Genomic DNA, 21,313 nt, shown 5'->3' on the forward strand with positions numbered 1-21,313 from the left:
GACCTTATAGTACACCCTCTTGTGCTACCATTTGCATTTATCCCTCGATTTGACACTCCCTATCCTATAGAGGACCACACAAGCTCCGTCTCTCCACCTACTATCAATATGATTTCAATCAGTCCCTAGACCACACCTAGAGCGCATAGATGAGCATCTAGGCATAGATGGCAAAGTGCTCCTCCTCACCAATTCTATTGTCGTGGCAGCACAGTACTCCCTCCCCTACATAGTAAAAAATACAGGCAAGCCGTCGGAGGGATCTGTACCTCAAAATACTTGGGATGATGCAAAGTGCTTAGGTAACACTAGCATATCATGACTAGACTGGGGCCAAAAAGGGACTTGAAAAGAGTATCAATGTTTAGTGTGGAAAAGAAATGGCAGTTTCTTACCCAGCCTTAAACAAGAGCTCTTGTTTGTAAAAGAGTAATTCCAAAGAATTTTTGTTGAAATTGCTGGAAAGAAGATCTCATTATCTTTGGAAAACTTATGTGGACACACACTATGATTTCCTTGACCAGTCCATATCTGTTTTAGAGGACACCCCCCATCCCACCACTTCCACGCTCTTAACGACAGCTTGCCTAAAGGAGGCTTTCAAGAAACTTCAAAATGGCAAAGCCAAGGATCACGAGGAACTTCATGCAAAACTCCTAACCACAAGTAAAGAATGTTTCCTTACTCTAGCGAAGCAATTTAAAGAAGCCTTGTGCAAAATTTTTCTGCCTGCTTGGACCTCCAACACCATCATACCCATCATAAGGCGCAGGGTCCCATGGGTATAGGTAACGGCAAGTCCATCATGGTTGGCCACTTGATGGCCAGGGTTTACAAGTCAGCAGTTGGAAAACACATCAATGAGCAGGCTGAGAGCGCATACCTGAGCAGGCTGAGAGCGCAGGTATGCGAAGTGGCTGGACAAGCTAGGTTCAGAGTTGATTGATCCACAATAGATTGCATTTTCACCCTTAGAGTCATCATAGAGGAGGGTGTCGGGCCTCCTCTATGATGACTCTAAGGGTGAAGATGTGGTCCACTGTGGACCACATCGTCACCCTTAGAGTCATCATAGAGGAGGCCCACAGTGGACGACATCGTCACCCTTAGAGTCATCATAGAGGAGGCCCAACACCCTCCTCTATGATGACTCTAAGGGTGAAAATGTGATCTATTGTGGATCGATCAACATTTATTGATGACTCTAAGGCCCAACGCCGAAAATGAGAGTATATTGCTGCTTTGTGGACTTTTGGAAGGCCTTTGATTTTGAACCACTGACTTGCCTCTTCGTACGACTCAGAGCCTTGGATATATAGCTCATGATGTGATATGGATAGTCATGGCTTTGTATGAGAGGGTTACAAGCAGGGTTTGCACTACACAGGGGATGCCAAAGACGTGATCAACATTATTGGGGTGAAGCGAGGATTCCCACCCTCCCCCACTCTCTTTTGACTTTACATTGATGAGCTGACCTCTTTTGTGGATGCATTATAGGAGGTCGAGGATCGACTTTGGCACATACCTATCTTATTACGTACGGATGATGAAGTGCTGATCTCAGACACAACAGTGGGACTACAAATGCGTCTGACAGTTTTGTAGATTTTTTGTGAGAGATGTGGCATGAAGATCAAACTGGGGAAAACCAAGGTCGACACAAATGAAGCTCAACTTCAGTGAGAGACCTTGACATTTGTAGGGGAGCTAATGGTTGTTGGTCGGTTTAACGTTTGAGAACTGTTGAATCATTTTCCCTTGACTTCGTCACATGCTTCCTTAGTGTTGAGAAAGTTGGTCTATTGAAACATGAATTTATTTTTCGTTGTAAAGACCAAGAAGTGGTTGTTTATGGGCATGTTTAAGCTCTGCCTTGTTTAAGTACTAAACTTTGCTGTTGTAACCTTTTTTGTTTCTACCTTGGCCAGATTATTAACTATTTCCATGCATGTAATGGCTATGAGCTTTTATGTTCAAATGAGGGTATGCTAATTGTGTGATTTTTACTATCTTCATCAAGGTTTTTAGATCAAATGTGTCAGCTGTGTTGTCAAAATAGAGAGTGATTTTAAAAAGTAATTAACGTCTTTGTTTCCAGGAGTGGAAGACCTGTGCAATAGGTTGCCAATTCCGTGGGCCTGTGCCCCTTGAAGGTGCAAATAAAGCCGATGCTGTTTTTGGGATACGAAATGAGCCCGGCATTGCATCTGTAATCCGTTCAATGGAGTCTTCACAGTATTATCCTGAAAATGATATTGAAAATGCACGAGCGTAAGACTCGACTTTTATCACGCGTTCTTCCACTAGTAAATGCAAGGGGAGAAAAAGAGGGATAATCTTGTTCTATTAAGCATCTATTTAAATCATACATTTTAAAGTAAGAAATAACCTTCTATTTTTTCGGCTGCCAAATCAAACGAAAATGAAGCTACTTTCTGGCATCATGATGGTCAGTTTGGCTGCTTTACAGGAGAGGCTATACAGTGGTGATGACAACAAGTCTTGCATCTGATGTGCCTGTGGGTTACTTCTCATGGGCAGAATATGATTTGATGGCTCTGCCAAAGAATAAGAGTCAAAAGGCCCTTGCAGCAGCTTTTATTTCCAATTGTGGAGGTCATAACTTTCGATTACAGGCACTTAAGAAGTTGAAAGAGTATGGCATATCCATTGACTCTTATGGTGCTTGTCTTCGAAATCAAGATGGTCAGGGTGAGTTTATAGATGTTTTCATCTTATGTATCATCAAGCATGGCACTGAGACTTTTATTGATTCTTTGTTTTCTGTCAATTCACAATAGAGATATGGATGCATCTTCTCTTTATGGCCGGATTACAATAAAACATAGAAGGCAACAAAGAAGGTAATGATGGAACACTAGGGATCCAGCCATTTAATCCTGATTGAAAGGATCTAAACATAGCCTAGCCTAAGCTAGGTTCTCCCCTGTATCTGTATGCACAGATGTGAATCCTCACACTTAGCATTCATTCTTGATTCTCTTGGAATGTGGGCATCCTTTTCCTAGGAGTAGCGAGATGCTCATCTCTCCTTCCTTCAGTCAGTGTACCACTCAGGATCTGCCCTTGGGGCTGGTCCTGCAGCATGGCTGGAATGACAAGGAATGCAAAAAGTCAGACCCCAGATGTTACTTGCAGGTCATTGGGTCCTACTGTTGCTGATACTGCCAGGAGGGACTGTATACATTCTACTGGTTTTAGCAGCTTTTTTGTTTAGTTCTTCTTTTACGCCTCCTCTTTAAGGGTCTCTTGCTCCCGGTCTTTGTATCAGTATATTCTACAGCATTTCATTTTTGTCCAAGTGCTTTCATGGCATTGGTGATTTTCTCTTGTGCTGCGTAAAGTGTCATCACTACCTTCTTCAAGTGACTTTCTCCACTGGCTGCAACATTGATCCTTTATGATAGACAGGCACTCTGTAACCTGTCCTGCATTCAGAGCAGCAATTTTTGGATGGGGTCATCCAAGTCTTGGGTATCCTTGATTTTGAAAGCATAGGCATTCTGAGACCTGCAAGTATCGTACTCCCAAATAGTAAAAAGAGACGGTAAATCATATTTTGACTTGCTTCTAAAATATTGGTACTTGTGTCACCGCAGGTTCCTGTAGATATTGTGTTTCTTCTTTGTTTCCTTGGCCTCCCTGCTGCTGAGAACTAAGTTTTTGAAGATGCAGATCAGGGGAGGGGGACGAGGAGGGAGGCAGACTGTGGTGTGTAAGTTGGACGGCTGTGTATCCAGGTCCTCTTTGTGTGCTGACTGTTTAGTGAATTTTGACTTGTTGCTGTTGGCAGGTTGACAGTTGCATTGACCACAGGTCATGTGTGTTCGTCTTTTGTCTTGTTCTTTTGTCCTTTGTTGTCTTATAGGGCTGCCTTCAAAGTTTCATAGCAGGCACAGATCTAGAGTTAAAAATGGGGAATGGGGTGGCACTTCTCTGCCTTGACTGTTGCCTTTGCAGCTAGTGGGTCTTGTGGTAAGGTACCTGCTTGGGCCTACTTGAATGCAGGCAACTTGCTTGGTGGGCCTATGGCTTGCTTGCTGGGCCTGCTCCTTGTGATCGGGCTGCTTGAACACACGAGAGAAAGAAAGATGTATTATTGTCTTCAGGAGGCCTCGTGGGCCTAAGAGACAAAAGTCCAATCCAAGGGTAATTCATAGCCACTGTGGGTGGAAGCAAAGGGCTCGCTAAGGCCCTTGCTGAGTGCTATGCTGTGAAAGCTTAAAAGCTCAAAAACTAGTACTCAAAATACAAAGCAGGGTGCCATGGTGGCTATCCTATGGGCTGCAATTATATCTCATATCTGTGTCTATTGGGTCGTCTCTCGCTGTGGTGGGGGGCATGGTCTCCGTGATCTCAGTATCCGGTGGGCATGTCAAGAGTGATGCCTTGGCTCAGATGGTCCCCCCTAAGTAGAGCTGGGATGGGCATGACCTCCATTGTGCATGCTTTGGTCGACCTCTGCATCGTGTGCGGTCTCTGTGTCCCTAGCCCCACTGCTCTGTGCCATCTCTTCCTGCTGATCCAATGATCCATCCTGTCCTCATGTCGGCTCTCTCCTCCTCCTCTACTCCAATATTCCCTAGGGCTCACTCGAAAGCATAAAAGTCCGTAACTACTAACGTGTCGCTCAGTCAGCCTCCTGTGGCATTGTCACCTCCTGCTGCCTAATCTGTTGTAATAGAGTCTCTCTTTGTCGTCGTATCTCCATAAAAAAATAAAATAAAACAGAAACAGAATGTCACCACAATGTAAGTATCCTAAGTCAAAGTACAGTTGACCATTTATTTGATCATAATTAAAGTGTTTTATATGTGTTAATTATGGTCAAAGAGTTCTTTTAATGGTCAAGGGATTGACTATGGTCAAAGATACTTGACTCTAGTCAAGTAAACCTGACTTCGGTCAAGGAGACTTGGTTTATCACCAAGAGGGTTAATTGCGGTTAACCAGAGAACTACAGAGGTGACTACGGTCAGAGAGTGTTGACTTCGGTCAACAAGACTTGGCATGGGCCAAGAGGGTTAACCCTGGTTAACCAAGATGTGCCAACTTCGGTTGGAGAGACTTGGCTATAATTAAGGCGTCTCGACCCTTGGTCAAAGATCCTTAAGAGTGTTGACTCCGGTCAACCAGGGAATAAATATATATTTTTATATTTGTTTAGGTGTGCACATGTGTTCAGTGGGGACGCCCACCGTGACTAGAATTAGTCCACAGTGTGTTATTTGCATGCAAAGCGCTAACAATTAATGGGTGCCATGGTGGTGCGCTTTAATTAATTGTTGCAGGTACTAGGAAGAGTTATTTTTCCTAAGCGCTACGGGAGCCTGACAAGCATCTAGGAGGCGGTTCGTGTGACCAAGTGCTTTGAAGACTCCAGAGTGGCCCTTAGTGGCATGTAATAGGACTTAGTCTAGATTTTAGACAAGTGGCATGTTGCCAATTTGAAATGAGCTTGAAGCTCTTGTAAGCATTCACGTTTTTGGATTTTTATGTATGGGCAGCTCTACGCTGAACTGTGTACTCAAATTCTCTCTCATGAATAAAAACCTTCGGGGGGGTCCAGCCCGACGTTTTGTCCTGGGCCCTTGTGCATCTACAGAGAGAGGGAGTGAGGGAGAGCTTATGAAAGTATAATTGCTGTCTTTTATGAGCTGTAATTGCTGTCTTTTATGAGCGAGTAGGTTATATTGGTATCAAAGCCTAGGTTCATAGCCTCTTAAGGCTGTGACGATTCTAGCCAAGGAGAGGAATTAATTGGTAGGCTTGGGATCTCCAACGCAACAACGAAAGAATGCCTGACGGAGAATAGGCTTAGAGGGAAGGTCGTCATCGACGAGATGCTAACGGATGAGCGACCAAATGTCTAATGCAAAAGGTCGCAGACGAGCATGCACGGGTGGAGGTTTGCATTGCCAAATTGACGCTCAAAGCTATGTTTGAGAGGCGCTTGTGCTGAACGGGTGCTTTTGTCCTTCGTTGCTGAAAGAAATGAAAGGCTTCATGGGACATTTGCGTAGAAGAGCAATTCCACGGAAGACATAGTCGGTGATTTCCTTGCTAATAGGCGCCTTCTTGTGCGTTGAAGTTTTCACGTTGGTGCTTGCTTGAAGTGCGAAGGCAAGTACAGTCCGTGAGGCAACACAAGAGAAGTATAGACGCTCTTGAGGCGGTTTCGCTGCTAAGAACTGTTAGAAACGGTCGGGCTGACAGAGACAGATTTCATTGGTAGCGTAAGGCCGTCGGACGGAAGCGTAATACCAAGGGTTGGATTGGCGACGCTATGGTACTCCGACTCAGATCTGTATGTTAGATAAGAAGACTCAGCCGGAATTCAAACGCGAAGGGATTCCGTCGCGTGAGCAGACAATTTCGTCTGTCGTCTAATTTCTTTCTAAGGTTGAAATCTTCACAAAGGCGCGGGCGACAGATACGCTGACACATGGCGCTTATACGTGGCCTTGACGTGGCGCACGCTCTACGTTGTGAAGGTTCAGGGAGGTGAGCAGCAGGCAGGTGACGTGGCAGGTATGCACAGAGCTGACGTGGTGCTCACACGTGGCACACAGGTGACGTGGCGGCCACACGTGCGAGCTGACGTGGTGCCCACGTGGCAGAGGTCTTGATAGGGTTCAACTGACGTGGCAGACACGTGTGGATGCTGACGTGGCAGTGGGAGCACATGCTGACATGGCAGACAGTTGAGGTGGACACGTTTGCTGATGTGGCAGACCATGAGTTCATCTAACCTAACCTTGGTTAGTGAACTGGTTAGAGGTCTAGTTAGCTTGACTCAACTAGACTAGTCTGGTCATTGTAACCAGACTATGCCTAGTTCAATTCAGTCGGTGGCCTAGTTACAGACCAACTAGTCTGTCAATCTAACCAGACCAGAACAGGATTGATCTGGTTAGAGTAACCAGCCGGTTACCCATCCAGTTACTGTCAAAAAAAAAAAGAAGAAGTTGCAGAGATTGTTTCTACTAGCAGTTTTCACCTATCTGAGAAAGTATTTACCGTCAGAAAAGCAGCAGAAAAGCAGAGAAAACAGAGAAAGCAGACTTTTACTGTCAGTGAAAAGAGGGAAAAACAGATGCCTTTTGAAGCCATCTGCAGCAGCCAGAAAAGGGCAATATAGTTGTTGATGCTTTGGCAACTGTGTGGGTATATGCCTTGAATTGATAGCCAGTACTGGCATAGATTGTGAATGCAAAACACCTCTTGTTGAGGTAAAATTTTCTCTTTGAAAAGCGAAGGCAGCGTGCATCAGTTGCATACACAGTGTGTGCGTGAGAAATTTTGCAGATCTCAGACGAGTTGTAAGAAGATGGCTCAATCACCTATCCTGTGGGATTCACAAGATAGGGATGTGCATCCAAATCACAGAAGTGTGCAACAAACTCAGCAAGAATTTGAGCAGATGGTACGCACTCGTATACAAGAGATGGAAAATCTCAGAAAGGATCCTAGGGCTCAGCATTTGTTTCAAGCAGAAGCTATGCCTAATGCAGTATATGACGTGCCAATGCCAAAGGCACACTCTCGTGTACAGCCAGAGAAAGAGAGATCTCATAGGGGACGGTCTCATAGCAGGAAGAGATCGAGGCGTCATCACCGATCTCCTAGTCCATCACCGTCTACCTCGAGTTCGACTTCTGTATCTTCTTCTTCCTTATCAGATAAACCATCCAGGAAAAGAAGGAAACACAAGAAGTCTAGGAAGAGAAAGTCTTCCAAAGAGACCAAGGAATTTAAAGAGGGAGGTAAATCTGTCAAGTTTATGACCTACAATGGATAGTATGGTCATACAGACAAAGCATTGCAGTTCATCAGGCAGTTTGATGCTGCATTCGGCACAGAAAAGTTTTCAGAATCCTCCAAGTTAAGAATGGTCAGTTTGCACTCGACAGGGACAGCTAGTGCATGGTGGAGTGCACAGACCACAGATGGGTTAGCCCCAAGGAAGTGGAAGGACTTCAAGAAAGCCTTCTACCAGCAGTTTATGCCCAAACAGTTTAGAGACCATGTTCTTCAAGATTGGGACAGCTTGCATATGGATGCAGGAGATACAGTGGATGTGTACAACCAAAAGTTTTGGGATGCTTATTTGCAGGTTGCACCTTTCAAAAAGATCTCCAAAGGGACCCAAATGAGAAAGTACAGAGCAGGTCTCACTCCAAGAATTCAGGCAGTAGTGAATGCTTTGGGGGCAAAGAACATTCAAGACCTTATGCATTCAGCTTCAGTAGCTAGCCTTGTGCCGTTACAAGATCCATCTACAGTGCTATCCTTGCATGCAGGACGTGCTGATAAAAAGAAAACTGATTTTTCAAAATTAGAAAAGAAAGAGTATCCCAAGGCTGAAAAGAAAGGGTTTCAGCCTCAGAAGCCGAGGGGTACTCAGTTTTCAAAGACTTATAAAGGCAAATCTCTATTCACCTCTGAACAGATAGCTGAATTCCGTAGAGATGGGAAATGCTTCAGGTGCGGCAAAGAGGGGCATGTGGCTGCCTAGTGCCCAGTTCAACTTCGAAGGGAAAAGAGGCAGAGAAGCCACGAGGACCGCAAAAGCCAATGGCGGGGGGAATTCCTGACATACTGGGTCATGCTTCAAACCCAGAAGAACGAGAATTGTTGCTATCATGGGGCAAAGTCAGAGACCAGCAAGCGCTAATTTTATTTGATCCAGGGGCTACTGATAATTTCATATCAGAGGATCTAGCCTTGAGGCTAGGAATAAAGACGGAGGAGTTGGGCAGGGCTTTGGATGCCGATCAGATGTTCTGTGGGAATCTTGTGCCAGTCACTCCCTTGATAGGTAAGCTCCGTCTTCATGTACAGAGTTATGTGGATCAGGAAGACTTCTTCATTTCTCCACTGAAACATCATGATGTAGTCTTGGGAATGCCTTGGTTTCATCGCAAGGCAGTGAAGTTGACTCTTACTGAAAGAGTGCTGGAGTTTTTGCATAGGGGAAAAAATTAGCGTTTAGTTGCCAGGAATAAAGGGGACACTATCCCCATTGTATCTGATGTTACATGTGGTAAAGCAATAAAGTCTGCAATTTCTGCGTACATGGTTTTTGTAAAAGAAAAAGAGAATGATATGCATGCTGAAATAAATGATGCAGACAAAGATAAGTTTCAGTTTCTTGTAAACTTTAAAGATTGCTTTTCTGATGCTTTGCCAGGGGAGTTACCCCCAGAGAGACCAGAAGATCGTCAGATAAAGTTAATACCTGGTAGTGAGCCACCAAACAGACCACCTTACAGAGTCAGTGCCACTCAGAGAGAGGAGATTATGGCTCAGGTATAGGATTTGCTGTCAAAAGGGTTGATTCAGCCCAGCTCGTCTTGTTCCCCTGTACTGCTAGTACAGAAGAAAGATGGTTCATTCCGTATGTGCGTCGATTATCGTGCATTGAACAAAATGACCATCAAGAATAGATTCCCTATTCCGCGCATTGATGATGTGCTGGATCAGTTAAATGGAGCTTCAGTTTTCAGCAGGATAGACTTAAAGAGTGGCTATCACCAAGTGAGGATACAGCCTCAGGATGTGCACAAGACAGCATTCCGCACTACATTCGGGTTGTATGAATACCTAGTGATGCCTTTTGGGTTGACAAATGCTCCAACCACATTCAATAGAATGATGGATCGCATCTTAAAGTACAGGCATTTCACGGGTACTTTCTTTGATGATATCTTAGTCTTTTCTAAGACAGAAGAAGAGCACAGGGAACATCTTGCTATAGTGTTTCAAGAGCTGAGAAATCATCAGCTCTACGCAAACAGCAAGAAAAGTGAATTCTTCGTGGAAGAAATCCACTATCTGGGGCATATAATATCCAAGAATGGGATACAAATGGATCCAGCGAAGATCCGTGCCATTCAGGAATGGCCAGAGCTGAAAATTGTGCATGAAGTTCGAAGTTTCCTAGGCCTGTGTTCTTACTACAGAAGGTTTATCAGACATTTTGCTGATATCGCAGCTCTATTACATGACCTTACTAAGAAAAATGCAGCCTTCTCATGGGGAATATCACAGAAGAAAGCATTCAATACACTCAAGGAGAAGTTGACTACAGAGCCTATTCTTGTAGTCCCGGATCTTTATCAATCTTTTGATGTTGATTGCGATGCTTGTGGAGAATGTGTTGGGGCTGCATTGCATCAGAATGGTCATGTAGTAGCCTATGAAAGCAAGAGACTTCGGGATGCAGAAAGATATCTAGGAATCTATGAGAAAGAGTTATTGGCTGTAATTCATGCCATCCATACATGGAAGCACTATCTTTTGGGTGCAGATTTTACTGTCAAGACAGATCACCAAAGTCTGAGATGCTTTTTGACTCAGACCAAGCTTTCCGAGAAGCATACAAAATGGGCAAACATGCTGTCAATGTATCATTTTCAGATTGTCCATACTCCACGAATTCGGAACAGAGTGGCAGATGCCTTGTCCCGAAGACCCCAGGTCAATAATGTGACTATTGCTTATCATCAGGACCTGGAAGGCATGAGGGAGCAATATGCTCGTGATTCAGATTTTGGTGAAATTTTACAGCAAATGCAAGAGGGGCAATCCACCAGTCACTATTCCCTGAAAGATGGGTATTTAATGAAAGATGATTGCCTATGCATCACCCAGGAGATGAGGAAAAAGATTTTGGAGGAATGCCATGCACCTCCCTATGCTGGACACAAAGGAATTACAGCAACAACTCTAGCACTAGAGAGGTATTTCTTTTGGCCAGGGATGTGGAAAGATATACATCAGTTTGTTACTGAATGCCTTACGCGTCAGAAAGTGAAGTATGATAGACGGAAGGCACCTGGCCTACTTATGCCTCTTCCCGTGCCTCAGGCACCATGGGAAAGTATTACAATGGACTTTATTTTTGATTTGCCAAGATCAAAGTCAGGGAATGATGGGATTTGGACTATCATTGATAGATTCAGCAAGCAAGCTCATTTCATTCCGGTTCACAAAACCATAAAGGCAGATCATATGGCTAAGCTTTTCATGGCACAGATCTTTAAGCATCATGGTATGCCTAAGTCCATTGTTAGTGATCGAGATCCCAGAATGACCAGTCTATTCTGGAGAGCTTTATTTGATAACATGGGGACGAATTTGAATTTTTCTTCTTCTTTCCATCCCCAGACAGATGGTCAAAGTGAAGTAGCAAATTCTACAGTTTTGGATATGCTGAAATGCTACGTGGGTGACCAAAGTTCAGACTGGGAAAAGTACCTACCGTTGGTAGAGTTTGCTTACAATAATACAGTACATAGCTTTACAGGGAAAGCCCCTTTTGAGGTCATATATGGAAAGGTGATTTTGCCACCTATATTGAGGACCAAAGATGAAATATTTGCAGCTGATCAGTTTGTCAGAGACCTCCAGACAACTTACAGCCAAGTCCGGACAGCAATCGAAAGGTCTCAAGAGAAACATAAAAGAGCTGCAGATAAGCATAGGAGACAATTAGATCTCAAGGAAGGGGATTGGGTACTTTTGAAGTTTGAAAAAGCTAGGCTCCGCAAGTTTAAAGGCAAACAGAAAGTGTATGCATACAGAAAGTTTATGGCCCTTTTAGGGTTACGGAAAGAATAAATGAGGTTGCATACAGGTTGTCATTGCCAGAGCATTGGAGGATTCACAATGCATTCCATGTGAGTCTTCTAAAGAAATTCCAGGGACCAAAGCCTACAGAACCAGTATCAGAGGATCCACTAGAAGTGGATGAGCTGGAGGAGGTCCTTCAACCAGAGCAGATTGTGTACCATACTGTGCGCAAAGGCCCTCAGGGTAAGGAGTTTTACAGGTATCTTGTAAAATTCAAGAACTATACAGCATTAGATGCCAAGTGGATGGACGAAGACATGTTATCCGACCATCCACAGCTTTTGGATGTTTACAAGGAAGCTTTTCAGTTGAGGTCAACTGAATAGAAGCCGAGGGGAATGTCACCACAATGTAAATATCCTAAGTCAAAGTACAGTTGACCATTTATTTGATCATAATTAAAGTGTTTTATATGTGTTAATTATGGTCAAAGAGTTCTTTTAATGGTCAAGGGATTGACTATGATCAAAGATACTTGACTCTAGTCAAGTAAACCTGACTTCGGTCAAGGAGACTTGGTTTATCACCAAGAGGGTTAACTGCGGTTAACCAGAGAACTACAGAGCTGACTACGGTCAGAGAGTGTTGACTTCGGTCAACAAGACTTGGCATGCGCCAAGAGGGTTAACCCTGGTTAACCAAGATGTGCCAACTTCGGTTGGAGAGACTTGGCTATAATTAAGGCGCCTCGACCCTTGGTCAAAGCTCCTTAATTATAATCAAGAGTGTTGACTCCGGTCAACCAGGGAATAAATATATATTTTTATATTTGTTTAGGTGTGCACATGTGTTCAGTGGGGACGCCCACCGTGACTAGAATTAGTCCACAGTGCGTTATTTGCATGCAAAGCGCTAACAATTAATGGGTGCCATGGTGGTGCGCTTTAATTAATTGTTGGAAGTACTAGGAAGAGTTATTTTTCCTAAGCGCTACGGGAGCTTGACAAGCATCTAGGAGGCGGTTCGTGTGACCAAGTGCTTTGAAGACTCCAGAGTGGCCCTTAGTGGCATGTAATAGGACTTAGTCTAGATTTTAGACAAGTGGCATGTTGCCAATTTGAAGCTCTTGTAAGGATTCACGTTTTTGGATTTTTATGTATGGGCAGCTCTACGCTGAACTGTGTACTCAAATTCTCTCTCATGAATAAAAACCTTTGGGGGGGTCTAGCCCGATGTTTTGTCCTAGGCAATAGTGCATCTACAGAGAGAGGGAGTGAGGGAGAGCTTATGAAAGTATAATTGCTGTCTTTTATGAGCTGTAATTGCTGTCTTTTATGAGCGAGTAGGTTATACAGAAACAGAAAAAAAACATAGAGAGAGAGAGAGAGAGAGAGAGAGAGAGAGAGAAGAAATAATGAAAGAAAGATATATTAACGTCTGCGGAAGGCCTTGCGGGCCTATGGGACAAAGTGTGTAAAACACAGAGAGAGAGAGAGAGAGAGAGAGAGAGAGAGAGAGAGAGATTAACGTCTACGGAAGGCCTTGCGCAAAGTGACACCAAAGATAAAAGCTCATACACGCCACAAGGGGCTGAGGCAAAGGGTGCGCTAGGACCCTTTGCTGAATACTGTGCTGAAATAAAAAGAGCTCAATGGCTCAAGCAAAAACCAAGTGAAAAAAATATCATATCATGTGCTATCTGCTATCTGGAGCAGGCTAAGAACTGGAGCTGGAACCGGAAACTCAGAAACCGAAGCCCGACACTGTGGTGGCTCGCCTATGAGCGGTGAAAATGTCTCGACTCTGAGTCTGTCTGGCTGTCTCATACTGTGGCGTCGGAGGGGGGTGTGGTCTCCTTGATTTCTAAACCCGCTGAGCTATGTTCAGAGTGACCCCTCGTCTTAGGCGGTCCCCTCTGAGGAAAGTTGTGATAGGGTGAACCTCAATTGAGTGTGCTCTGGGCGCCTTCCGTGTCGTGGGTGGCCTCTATAGTCCTCTCTCGGTAATCCAGACTGCCCGCATAGCAGCTAGCTCCTCCTCCTCCACCCCACTGTGTCCTAGAGCTGACTCGAATGCATAAAAATCTGTGACGTGCCGCTGTTTGTGGTCAGCCTCTGCATCCTGTGGTGTGATCGCCTCCTGCTGCTCTCTGATCAGTTGTCATGGTAGAACTATGTCTTGGTGGGTGCTCCTGATCTCCCCCCCAAACGCGAGACGTGTGGAGCTGGAGAAGATCTAACCGTATGATACGGTTAATCTCGTCTCGCGGGATCGACTCAGGGGGTGCATCCAAACTATATTGAAAGGGGGGAAGCGTGTCCATTTGAATCCTGTGTCTTGCAAATCATGTGGATAACGTGCATACCATGTGTCTGCCCCACCCTTAGCTAGTTGTCCATATGACTCCAGAGCTAGCCTCGGTAGTCTCCAATGGGGTAAGTCCCAGACTCTATGGTGAAAGTCACTATCTGAAAGATGGCGTCAATCTATAGTGGTGTCATGGCGAACTCTGCTTGTACTATCTCATGCGGGACTGAGGGCTTGCTCCGAATTATCCTAGATCCCATGGTCACTTTCACTTGTAGCCGCTCAAATGTCTTCCACATTGCTATCGGTAAATCACATCCCCAGAGAGGTGCTGCATACATGGCAATCGGTCACACTAGCGTATCGAAAAGCCAGCACTTCGTCGGTGGATCCTAGAAGTGTGCTTGGAAATACTGTCTCTCCAATTGGGCCAGAGCGCCCCGTCCCCGTGTGAGTCGTGCCTGGGCTGCATGTGTCATAGTGAAAAGGGGTCCTGTGAAGACTGCTCGCAAATATGTGTATGACTGCACTATCTCACTGGCTCGGTTCGATAAGTGAAACTGAGTCGTTGGATTACTGCATGTGAGAATTTGAAGACCATAACCTTGATCTTCCCAAGGTTGACTGTCAGGTCTCTCTCTCTCTACAGAACACCTCTAGGGCCTCCAAGTGTCTGTGCAGCCCCTTCGTTGAGGATGTGATGAGGACTATGTCATTAGCATATAGCAATATCTGTATCATGAGATCGGCCAATAGTGATCCTTCGCCTCCTAGGCGGTCTATGAAAGAGGTGATCTCATCAATGTACAGCCCGAAGAGAGTCAGTGAGAGGGGGCATCCCGGCTTCACTCTGATCGTACTCTCGACCCAATCCGATAGGCCACCTGGGGCACGAACTCGGCCTTTGACTAACTCATATAGGCTCATCACCCCCCATATTAGTGTCTCTGGAATTTGCAACTCTTGTAACCTCCTGATCATGCGGGATCATGGGACAGTGTCAAAAGCCTTCCTAAAGTCTACAAAGCATGTGTAGACTTTCTGGTGTGTAAACCTCGCCTCCTCAATGATAGCCCTCAAAGTGAAGATGTGATCTAGGGTAGAGTGCTATCTTCGGAATCCTGCTTGTCCTAGTGCTCGTTGCCCCCGAGCCTTTGTATGACTGCTGAGTTCCTTCTCTAGAACTGATCCATAAATCTTGGCCAGAGTGTGGCCAATCATAAGGGTCCGATAGCTCCCCGTCTCCATAGGGTCCCCGGCTTTGTGTATCGGTACAATAGTGGTGGTACTCCAAGAAGGTGAAAATCCGTGACAAACAGCCCGGTTGAACATCTGTGCTAGGATCGGGGCTAGGACCTCCTGTCCATGTGCAAAGTGCTCAATCCAGAGGCCCTCGTGGTGCTAGGCTCTTCGATTGTGTAGACGGCGAAGTGCAGCCCGTACATTCTGTGTGGTGAATAGGTGACAAGTGGTGGGCCTAGACGTGGAGGACATATCCGGCGATGTCTGCACTTGGGCATCATGGAGGGAGCATGCATATGTGTGCCACACATCTGGGTTAGAGATGGGGATAGATGGCTTCCCCTCTGATAGAAATCCCCATCCAGTTGTCGGGTCTGCCCCTTAAAACGATCTGACAATCTCATCCATCTTGTGTGAGGAAAGCCCGTCTCTTATGGCGCGTTAGTCGTCGATAGATCCTATGTGCTTCAGGTGGAATCAGATGACTCAAAGCCTGCTGCTGTGTGAAGTGGGCTCTCGCTTCTGTGCACTCATCGTAGTACTAAGGGTTCTGAGGCATCTTCCCATCCCTGACCCGCCTAGATTGGGTCGTGGGAAAAGATCTGATAGCAGCGTCCTGTACCACTGAGACTAGGGTGTTAGAGGCATTGGTGAGGTCTATGTCATCTTCAAGTAGCGCCAGGAGCTCCATGGCTAGATGGCTCATGTATATTGGGTCAAGAGCACAGTCAAAGTGGATCTGAGTGCGTGGGGGGAGCTCTCCCTGTGGTGGTTGGCATGGTGGTGGCGATATGGAAGGCCAAGTACGAGTGTGGAGAGAGAGAGAGAGAGAGATGTATAAACGTGTGCGGGAGGCTTTGTGGGCCTATGGGACAAAGTACAAAGTACACCAAAAGGGAGAAACTCATACAAAGCCTCAATGGGTTGGAGCAAAGGGCATGCTAGGACCCTTGCTGAGTACTATGTTGATCTAAAGAGCTCAATAGCTCGAGCAAAGTCAAGTACAAATTTGCTACTAACTGAAGTAGGCTGAGGGATGGGACTCAGAAACCGAAACCCCGCACTATGGTGGCTCGTCTATGAGCGGTGAAAATGTCTCGAATCTACGTCTATCGGGTTGCCTCACGCTATCGTGGTTGAGGCAGGCATGGTCTCCTCGATCTTTGAACCTGTTGGGCTATGTTCAGAGTGAGCCCTCGTCTCGGGCGGTCTCCCTTGAGGAAAGCCATGATAGGCCGGACCTCAATAGAGTGCGCTAGTCGCTCTCCGTGTTGCGGGTAACCTGTGCGTCTCTCTCTCGGTAATCTAGAGTACCCGCATATCAGCTAGCTCCTTTTCCTCCACCCCGCTGTGTCCTAGAGCTGACTCAAATGCATAAAAATCTGTGACACGTCACTTGTGTCTGGTCTGCCAATGTATCCTGTGGTCTGGTCGCCTCCTACTGCTCTCTAATCCATCGTAGTAGTCTCCTTGTGTTGGAGCATTCAAGCAGATAGAGCCCATTGCAGACTTGGTCATGGAAGTAGATCAGTCGTGATAGTGGGCCAAAGCTGCTCCCATCTTGATATAGGCAGTGGTATCGTCCCCTGATCTCATAGTAGGCTAGGCAGGCATAGAGAAAATGCTCCTCTATCTCAATCATTCCCAGTGTGCATAGCATATAGATCCGCTGCTCTTTGGATATACGTGTTGCTCTCCTTGTCTCAATCCTCAGCTGATGGGATGAAACTTGCATCTGTCCAATGGCGATCCTCAATGCATGCGAGACTCCTCTGTCCTCATGATATTGGGGTCCGATGATGAATCCCTCCTTTGATACTCTTAGGAAGTGGTCTATAGAATTGGGTCTTGGTGGGGAGCTCCTAATCTCCCCCCTGAAGTCTGAGATGTGTGGAGCTGGAAGAGATCTAACCGTATGACACAGTGAATCTCATCTCATGGGATCGAAGAGAGAGAGAGAGAGAGAGAGAGAGAGAGAGAGAGAGAGATTTATTACTGTCTTCAGGGGGCCTCGCGGGCCTATGAGCCAAAGTACAATCAAAAGGGAACTCTTATATACAAGCCACTGTGGGCTGAGGCAAAGGGCTCGCTAAGGCCCTTGTCGAGTACTATGCTAATAATCTCAAAAACTCATACTCAAAACTCAAAACTAGTGCTCAAGATACATATCTAGGTGCCATGTTAGCTCTCCGTGGGATGGGAAGATGTCTCGTATCTGTGTCTCTCATGTCATCTCTCGCTGTGTGGGGGGGGGGCGTGATCTCTGTATCCGATGGGCCATATCAAGAGTGATGCCTCGGCTTGGACGGTCTCCTCTGAGGAGAGCTGAGATAGGTTGAAGCTCCGTCATACGTGCTCTGGGTGCACTCTGTATCGTGTGTGGTTTGTGTGTCTCTGTCTCAGCCACTCCGCGTTGTCTCTTACCGCTGATCCATTCAGCTCTCAAGTTAGCTATTTCCTCGTGTACACTGCTATGTTCTAGGGCTGACTCGAATGCATAGAAGTCTGTGACATGTTGTGCTTGATCTATCTCTGTACCTTGTGGCACTGTCGCCTCTTGCTGTGTCGCAGTGTGGTCTCTCTGTGGCACCGCAATTCCATTCGATAGAGACCAACGCAGATGTGGTCATGAAAGTGGATCAGCTGGGATAGTGGCCCAAAGCCGGCCCGTCCTAAAAGAGACAATGGTGCGTGGGTCATGGTGAAAACTGCACCCAAGTATTTGTAGGACTGCACAAGCATGTCCTCTGGAGTGTCAGATATTGGTTGGTCCATCATCATCATCATCAACATCAACGGTCCATTCAATGGCTAGGCATGGCTGCTTTGTCATGTGCTAAAGTTTCACTAAAAGAATCCTCCTCTTTGTACTAGCAAGTAGTTCTCCCACACTAATCTTAAGTGCATTGTTCTGTTTGGCTTCATGTTCCTTGATCTCTTCCTGGATGAAAGGATTTCATTGTCTTTGTGTCAGCCTCCACACACACACACACATTTTTTGTTTTGGGGTGAAAATGTTTTTTGCATTATATTACAGAGTCACTATCCCAAAGTGGGACACACACACACACACACATTTTTTGGGGTGAAAACTTTGACTGCTTTATATTACAAGGTAGTGATCTTAAAACTGGGAAGCTGAAAAAGTACATCATGAGAAAATCTCTATATAGGAGAGACACGCGCGCACACACACACACACACACACACACACATTTTTTGTGAAATTACACACACACACACACACACACAGAGCTAATCATTAAAGCGTGGCTTCCATGGACAGTAAATAAATTGGAGACCCTACGGGATTACAAATTCAGTTTGGCTTTTGAGAACTCAAATGAAGATGATTATGTCACAGAAAAGTTTTGGCAGTCTCTTGTGGCAGGTAATTTGAATCATACATATGCCTTTTTTTGGTCACTGTTGACATTCTCAGCCTTCGTAAAAATTGCACAGTAAAGGATGCCATGACCAGTATATCTCTATATGCTCAATGGCTTTAGATCCTTTGACCCTGCAGGATCCATACCTGTTGTGATCGGAGCACCAAATATTCATAATTTTGAACCATCTCCCAACTCAATATTGCATATTAAAAGTGTTGACGACATTGAGCATGTGGCAAAGCAGATGAAGTACCTTGCAACACACAATGATGCTTACAATGACACTCTTAGGTAAGGGTAATGTTTTAGCTCTACCTATTGTCTTTCATAGGCATGATGTGAATTTAGACAGGCTTGACACTGCAGTTCATCTTGCCTCGAGGATTGTGCAGTTGGAAGTATAAAGGTCCATCAGATTCATTCAAAGCATTGGTTGACATGGCGGTAGTTCACTCTTCTTGTCGCCTTTGTATTCACCTGGGAACGAAACTAAGGCTTGAAGAAGGCAAAAAAATGAACCGCCCTTGCCAGTGCAAATCTGATGTAGGCACCATATATCATCTCTATGTTCGAGAAAGAGGCATGTTCGACATGGAGTCCATTTTTATAAGGTAGGATTTCTTACCGTATTTTGTTTTTGAGATCTGCATTTACTTGTAACTTTCATGCTCTCAATAAATCAGCATTATAACTTTTTTGGTGCGCTAAAATGAGGCTAAATGCCTAGGGATGCACTTTGAAAATACTGAAAGCTTGTCAAGTCCAACATCAGCAACACATCTTTATTTAGCATAAAATAGATCAATTATCATCTAAAGCAATAGTAATTAATCTCAATACAAAATCTGAGTGAATAGTTGAAATATAAATAAGAAAGAGAGAAAAGATGGGGGCAACAGGAGGACCAGAAAAAGAATAGAGATGGGATGCAGGTCGAAGGGGGCACACACATTGAGTGGGCCATGAAAGAAAAGTGGGTGAATGAGAGAAAATGAAATTCTTGATATTGTGTGTGTGTGTGAGAGAGAGAGAGAGAGAAGTTGGCTATTGTATGTCCTCTTTTGCATAGTTCAATCAGTCCTGGTTGCCTATATATGGTTTTATTTTCCCTTAACGATGTTTGCCAAGCTGGATAACATATTTCATATCTACCATCATGGAGCTCTTCTAGCAGTCTCATTGTCGCTGCAAGCCACCTCATGCACACTCTTCACAGCCGGTGTTGTCAAACACGCAGCTGTGATGCTGCACAACAGCCGAGCGTAAGATCATGGTACGTACTGAATTCATTGCATATGAAATCAATACGTTGGCCCTGATCTTAGCAGAGCTTTTCAACTAAGCAATCTGCACAGGTTTCTCACACACTTGGACCCTTAACACTATCACCCCATATACAAGGTAAGAGATCCCATGAGCCCGGAAAACTACGTGACCATTATGATTGGACATGTCATGTCCAGCATCTATGCATCAATACTCAACGCAGAGGCTAGCCTGGTTGCAGAGCTACGGGGTTTCAGAGCCGTGGGACACATAGGCTTCCGGATAGATCACGGGTCCATGGATCATATACTTAGTCCCAGGGGTGTTATCAAGGAGTCTAGTGCATGGAGACAAAAAGTCTACTGTTGCTTTGTGGATTTTTGCAAGGTGTTTGACACAGTGCTGAGGACCTGACTCATCAGACGTTTACAGGAGTCGGGAAACATTAGGAGGTTACTTGGACAATCATGTCACTTTATGAGAGTCAGAGGTCGGGTTCGAATGGGTGCAAGGTGGACAGAGGAGATCATGAGCACCATTAGGGTCAAACAAGGTTGTCCATTTTCACCAACCTTGTTTAGCCTACACATAGATGAGCTTGAGACATTCATTGGGACTCTAGGAGGGGCTGGTTTTCCCGAGCAGGATCCTTTCTCCAGATTCTCTTGTACGCAGATGACGTGGTCTTACTCTCTTTCTCAGTGGAGGGTCTTTAGCGACACTTAGATGCACTTCATATCTTTTGAGAGACACATGACCTGAAGGTCAACCTTGGCAAAACCAAGGTCATGATCTTCAACACATCTTGGGCAGCCATGCATAGAGAGCATTTCACCCAAGGAGGACTGCCGGTGGAGGTGGTTGCATCAAGAGATATGTGATAACTAGAAACACTACATCGAGCGGTAGTGGGGATGCTCCAAACTCAACCAAGATGATGTGGGACTGTGGGCTTACTGCGAATCATCCTGAGAACTTGAAGCCTCTCAACTCGATCCCACTGTGTCTTTCATAGCTTTTGCCCCCAACAAGGGCTGTCATACATATGTGCTCGTTGAACCAAAAAGTCAAAGAGGAGGGTTTTGTTTTGGGGGGAGCACAGTCGCTCGAGTCTGGCCAATGCGGCGTACCCCTGCTCAGTCAGGCCTATAGCGCTGGTCGGATTGTGAAGATCGGACTGGAGAAAGGACCCGCATTAGACAGTATGGATCTTGTACAAGGCGATGTAGGCTTCCTTGGTTGGCCTTGTGCTCATCCATGGTTCCGGCGGCAGAGCGTGGCCAAAGGTGTTGGACTGATTTTCTCCTGGGTCACATTGATGGCAAAGTTAAGGGCTGTCCTTTTTTCACTGGTTTGTTTTCTGACTGGAAGTACATATTCTCTCATCTGAAATGGAATGGCAGGGATTTTGTTGCTGGAAATTCTTTACGTATTGAATGCCTTCACTGGTCAAGGGTATTCATGCAAGAATTGGCATTCCAAGAACCCCGCCACTCTTATTTTTG

General features: G+C 45.3%; 1 protein-coding gene across 2 annotated transcripts in view; it reads left to right on the plus strand.

Annotated features, from left to right (window-relative positions):
• Positions 1 to 21,313, plus strand: part of LOC147885707 (glycoprotein 3-alpha-L-fucosyltransferase FUT11-like) — a 70,731-nt gene that overhangs the window by 4,896 nt on the left and 44,522 nt on the right. For both annotated transcript variants that reach the window (XM_087396691.1, XM_087396692.1), the window contains exons 2-6: positions 2,102 to 2,274; positions 2,474 to 2,715; positions 18,437 to 18,541; positions 18,677 to 18,833; positions 18,935 to 19,153. In XM_087396691.1, coding sequence (XP_087252817.1) covers positions 2,102 to 2,274; positions 2,474 to 2,715; positions 18,437 to 18,541; positions 18,677 to 18,833; positions 18,935 to 19,153 — 896 coding nt within the window. The remainder of the gene's footprint in view (positions 1 to 2,101; positions 2,275 to 2,473; positions 2,716 to 18,436; positions 18,542 to 18,676; positions 18,834 to 18,934; positions 19,154 to 21,313) is intronic.

The sequence above is a fragment of the Dipteris shenzhenensis genome, chromosome 25 (genome assembly GCF_047967505.1).
Source record: "Dipteris shenzhenensis isolate YYH24624 ecotype China chromosome 25, Dip_SZ_1.0, whole genome shotgun sequence".
Lineage (NCBI taxonomy): Eukaryota > Viridiplantae > Streptophyta > Polypodiopsida > Gleicheniales > Dipteridaceae > Dipteris > Dipteris shenzhenensis.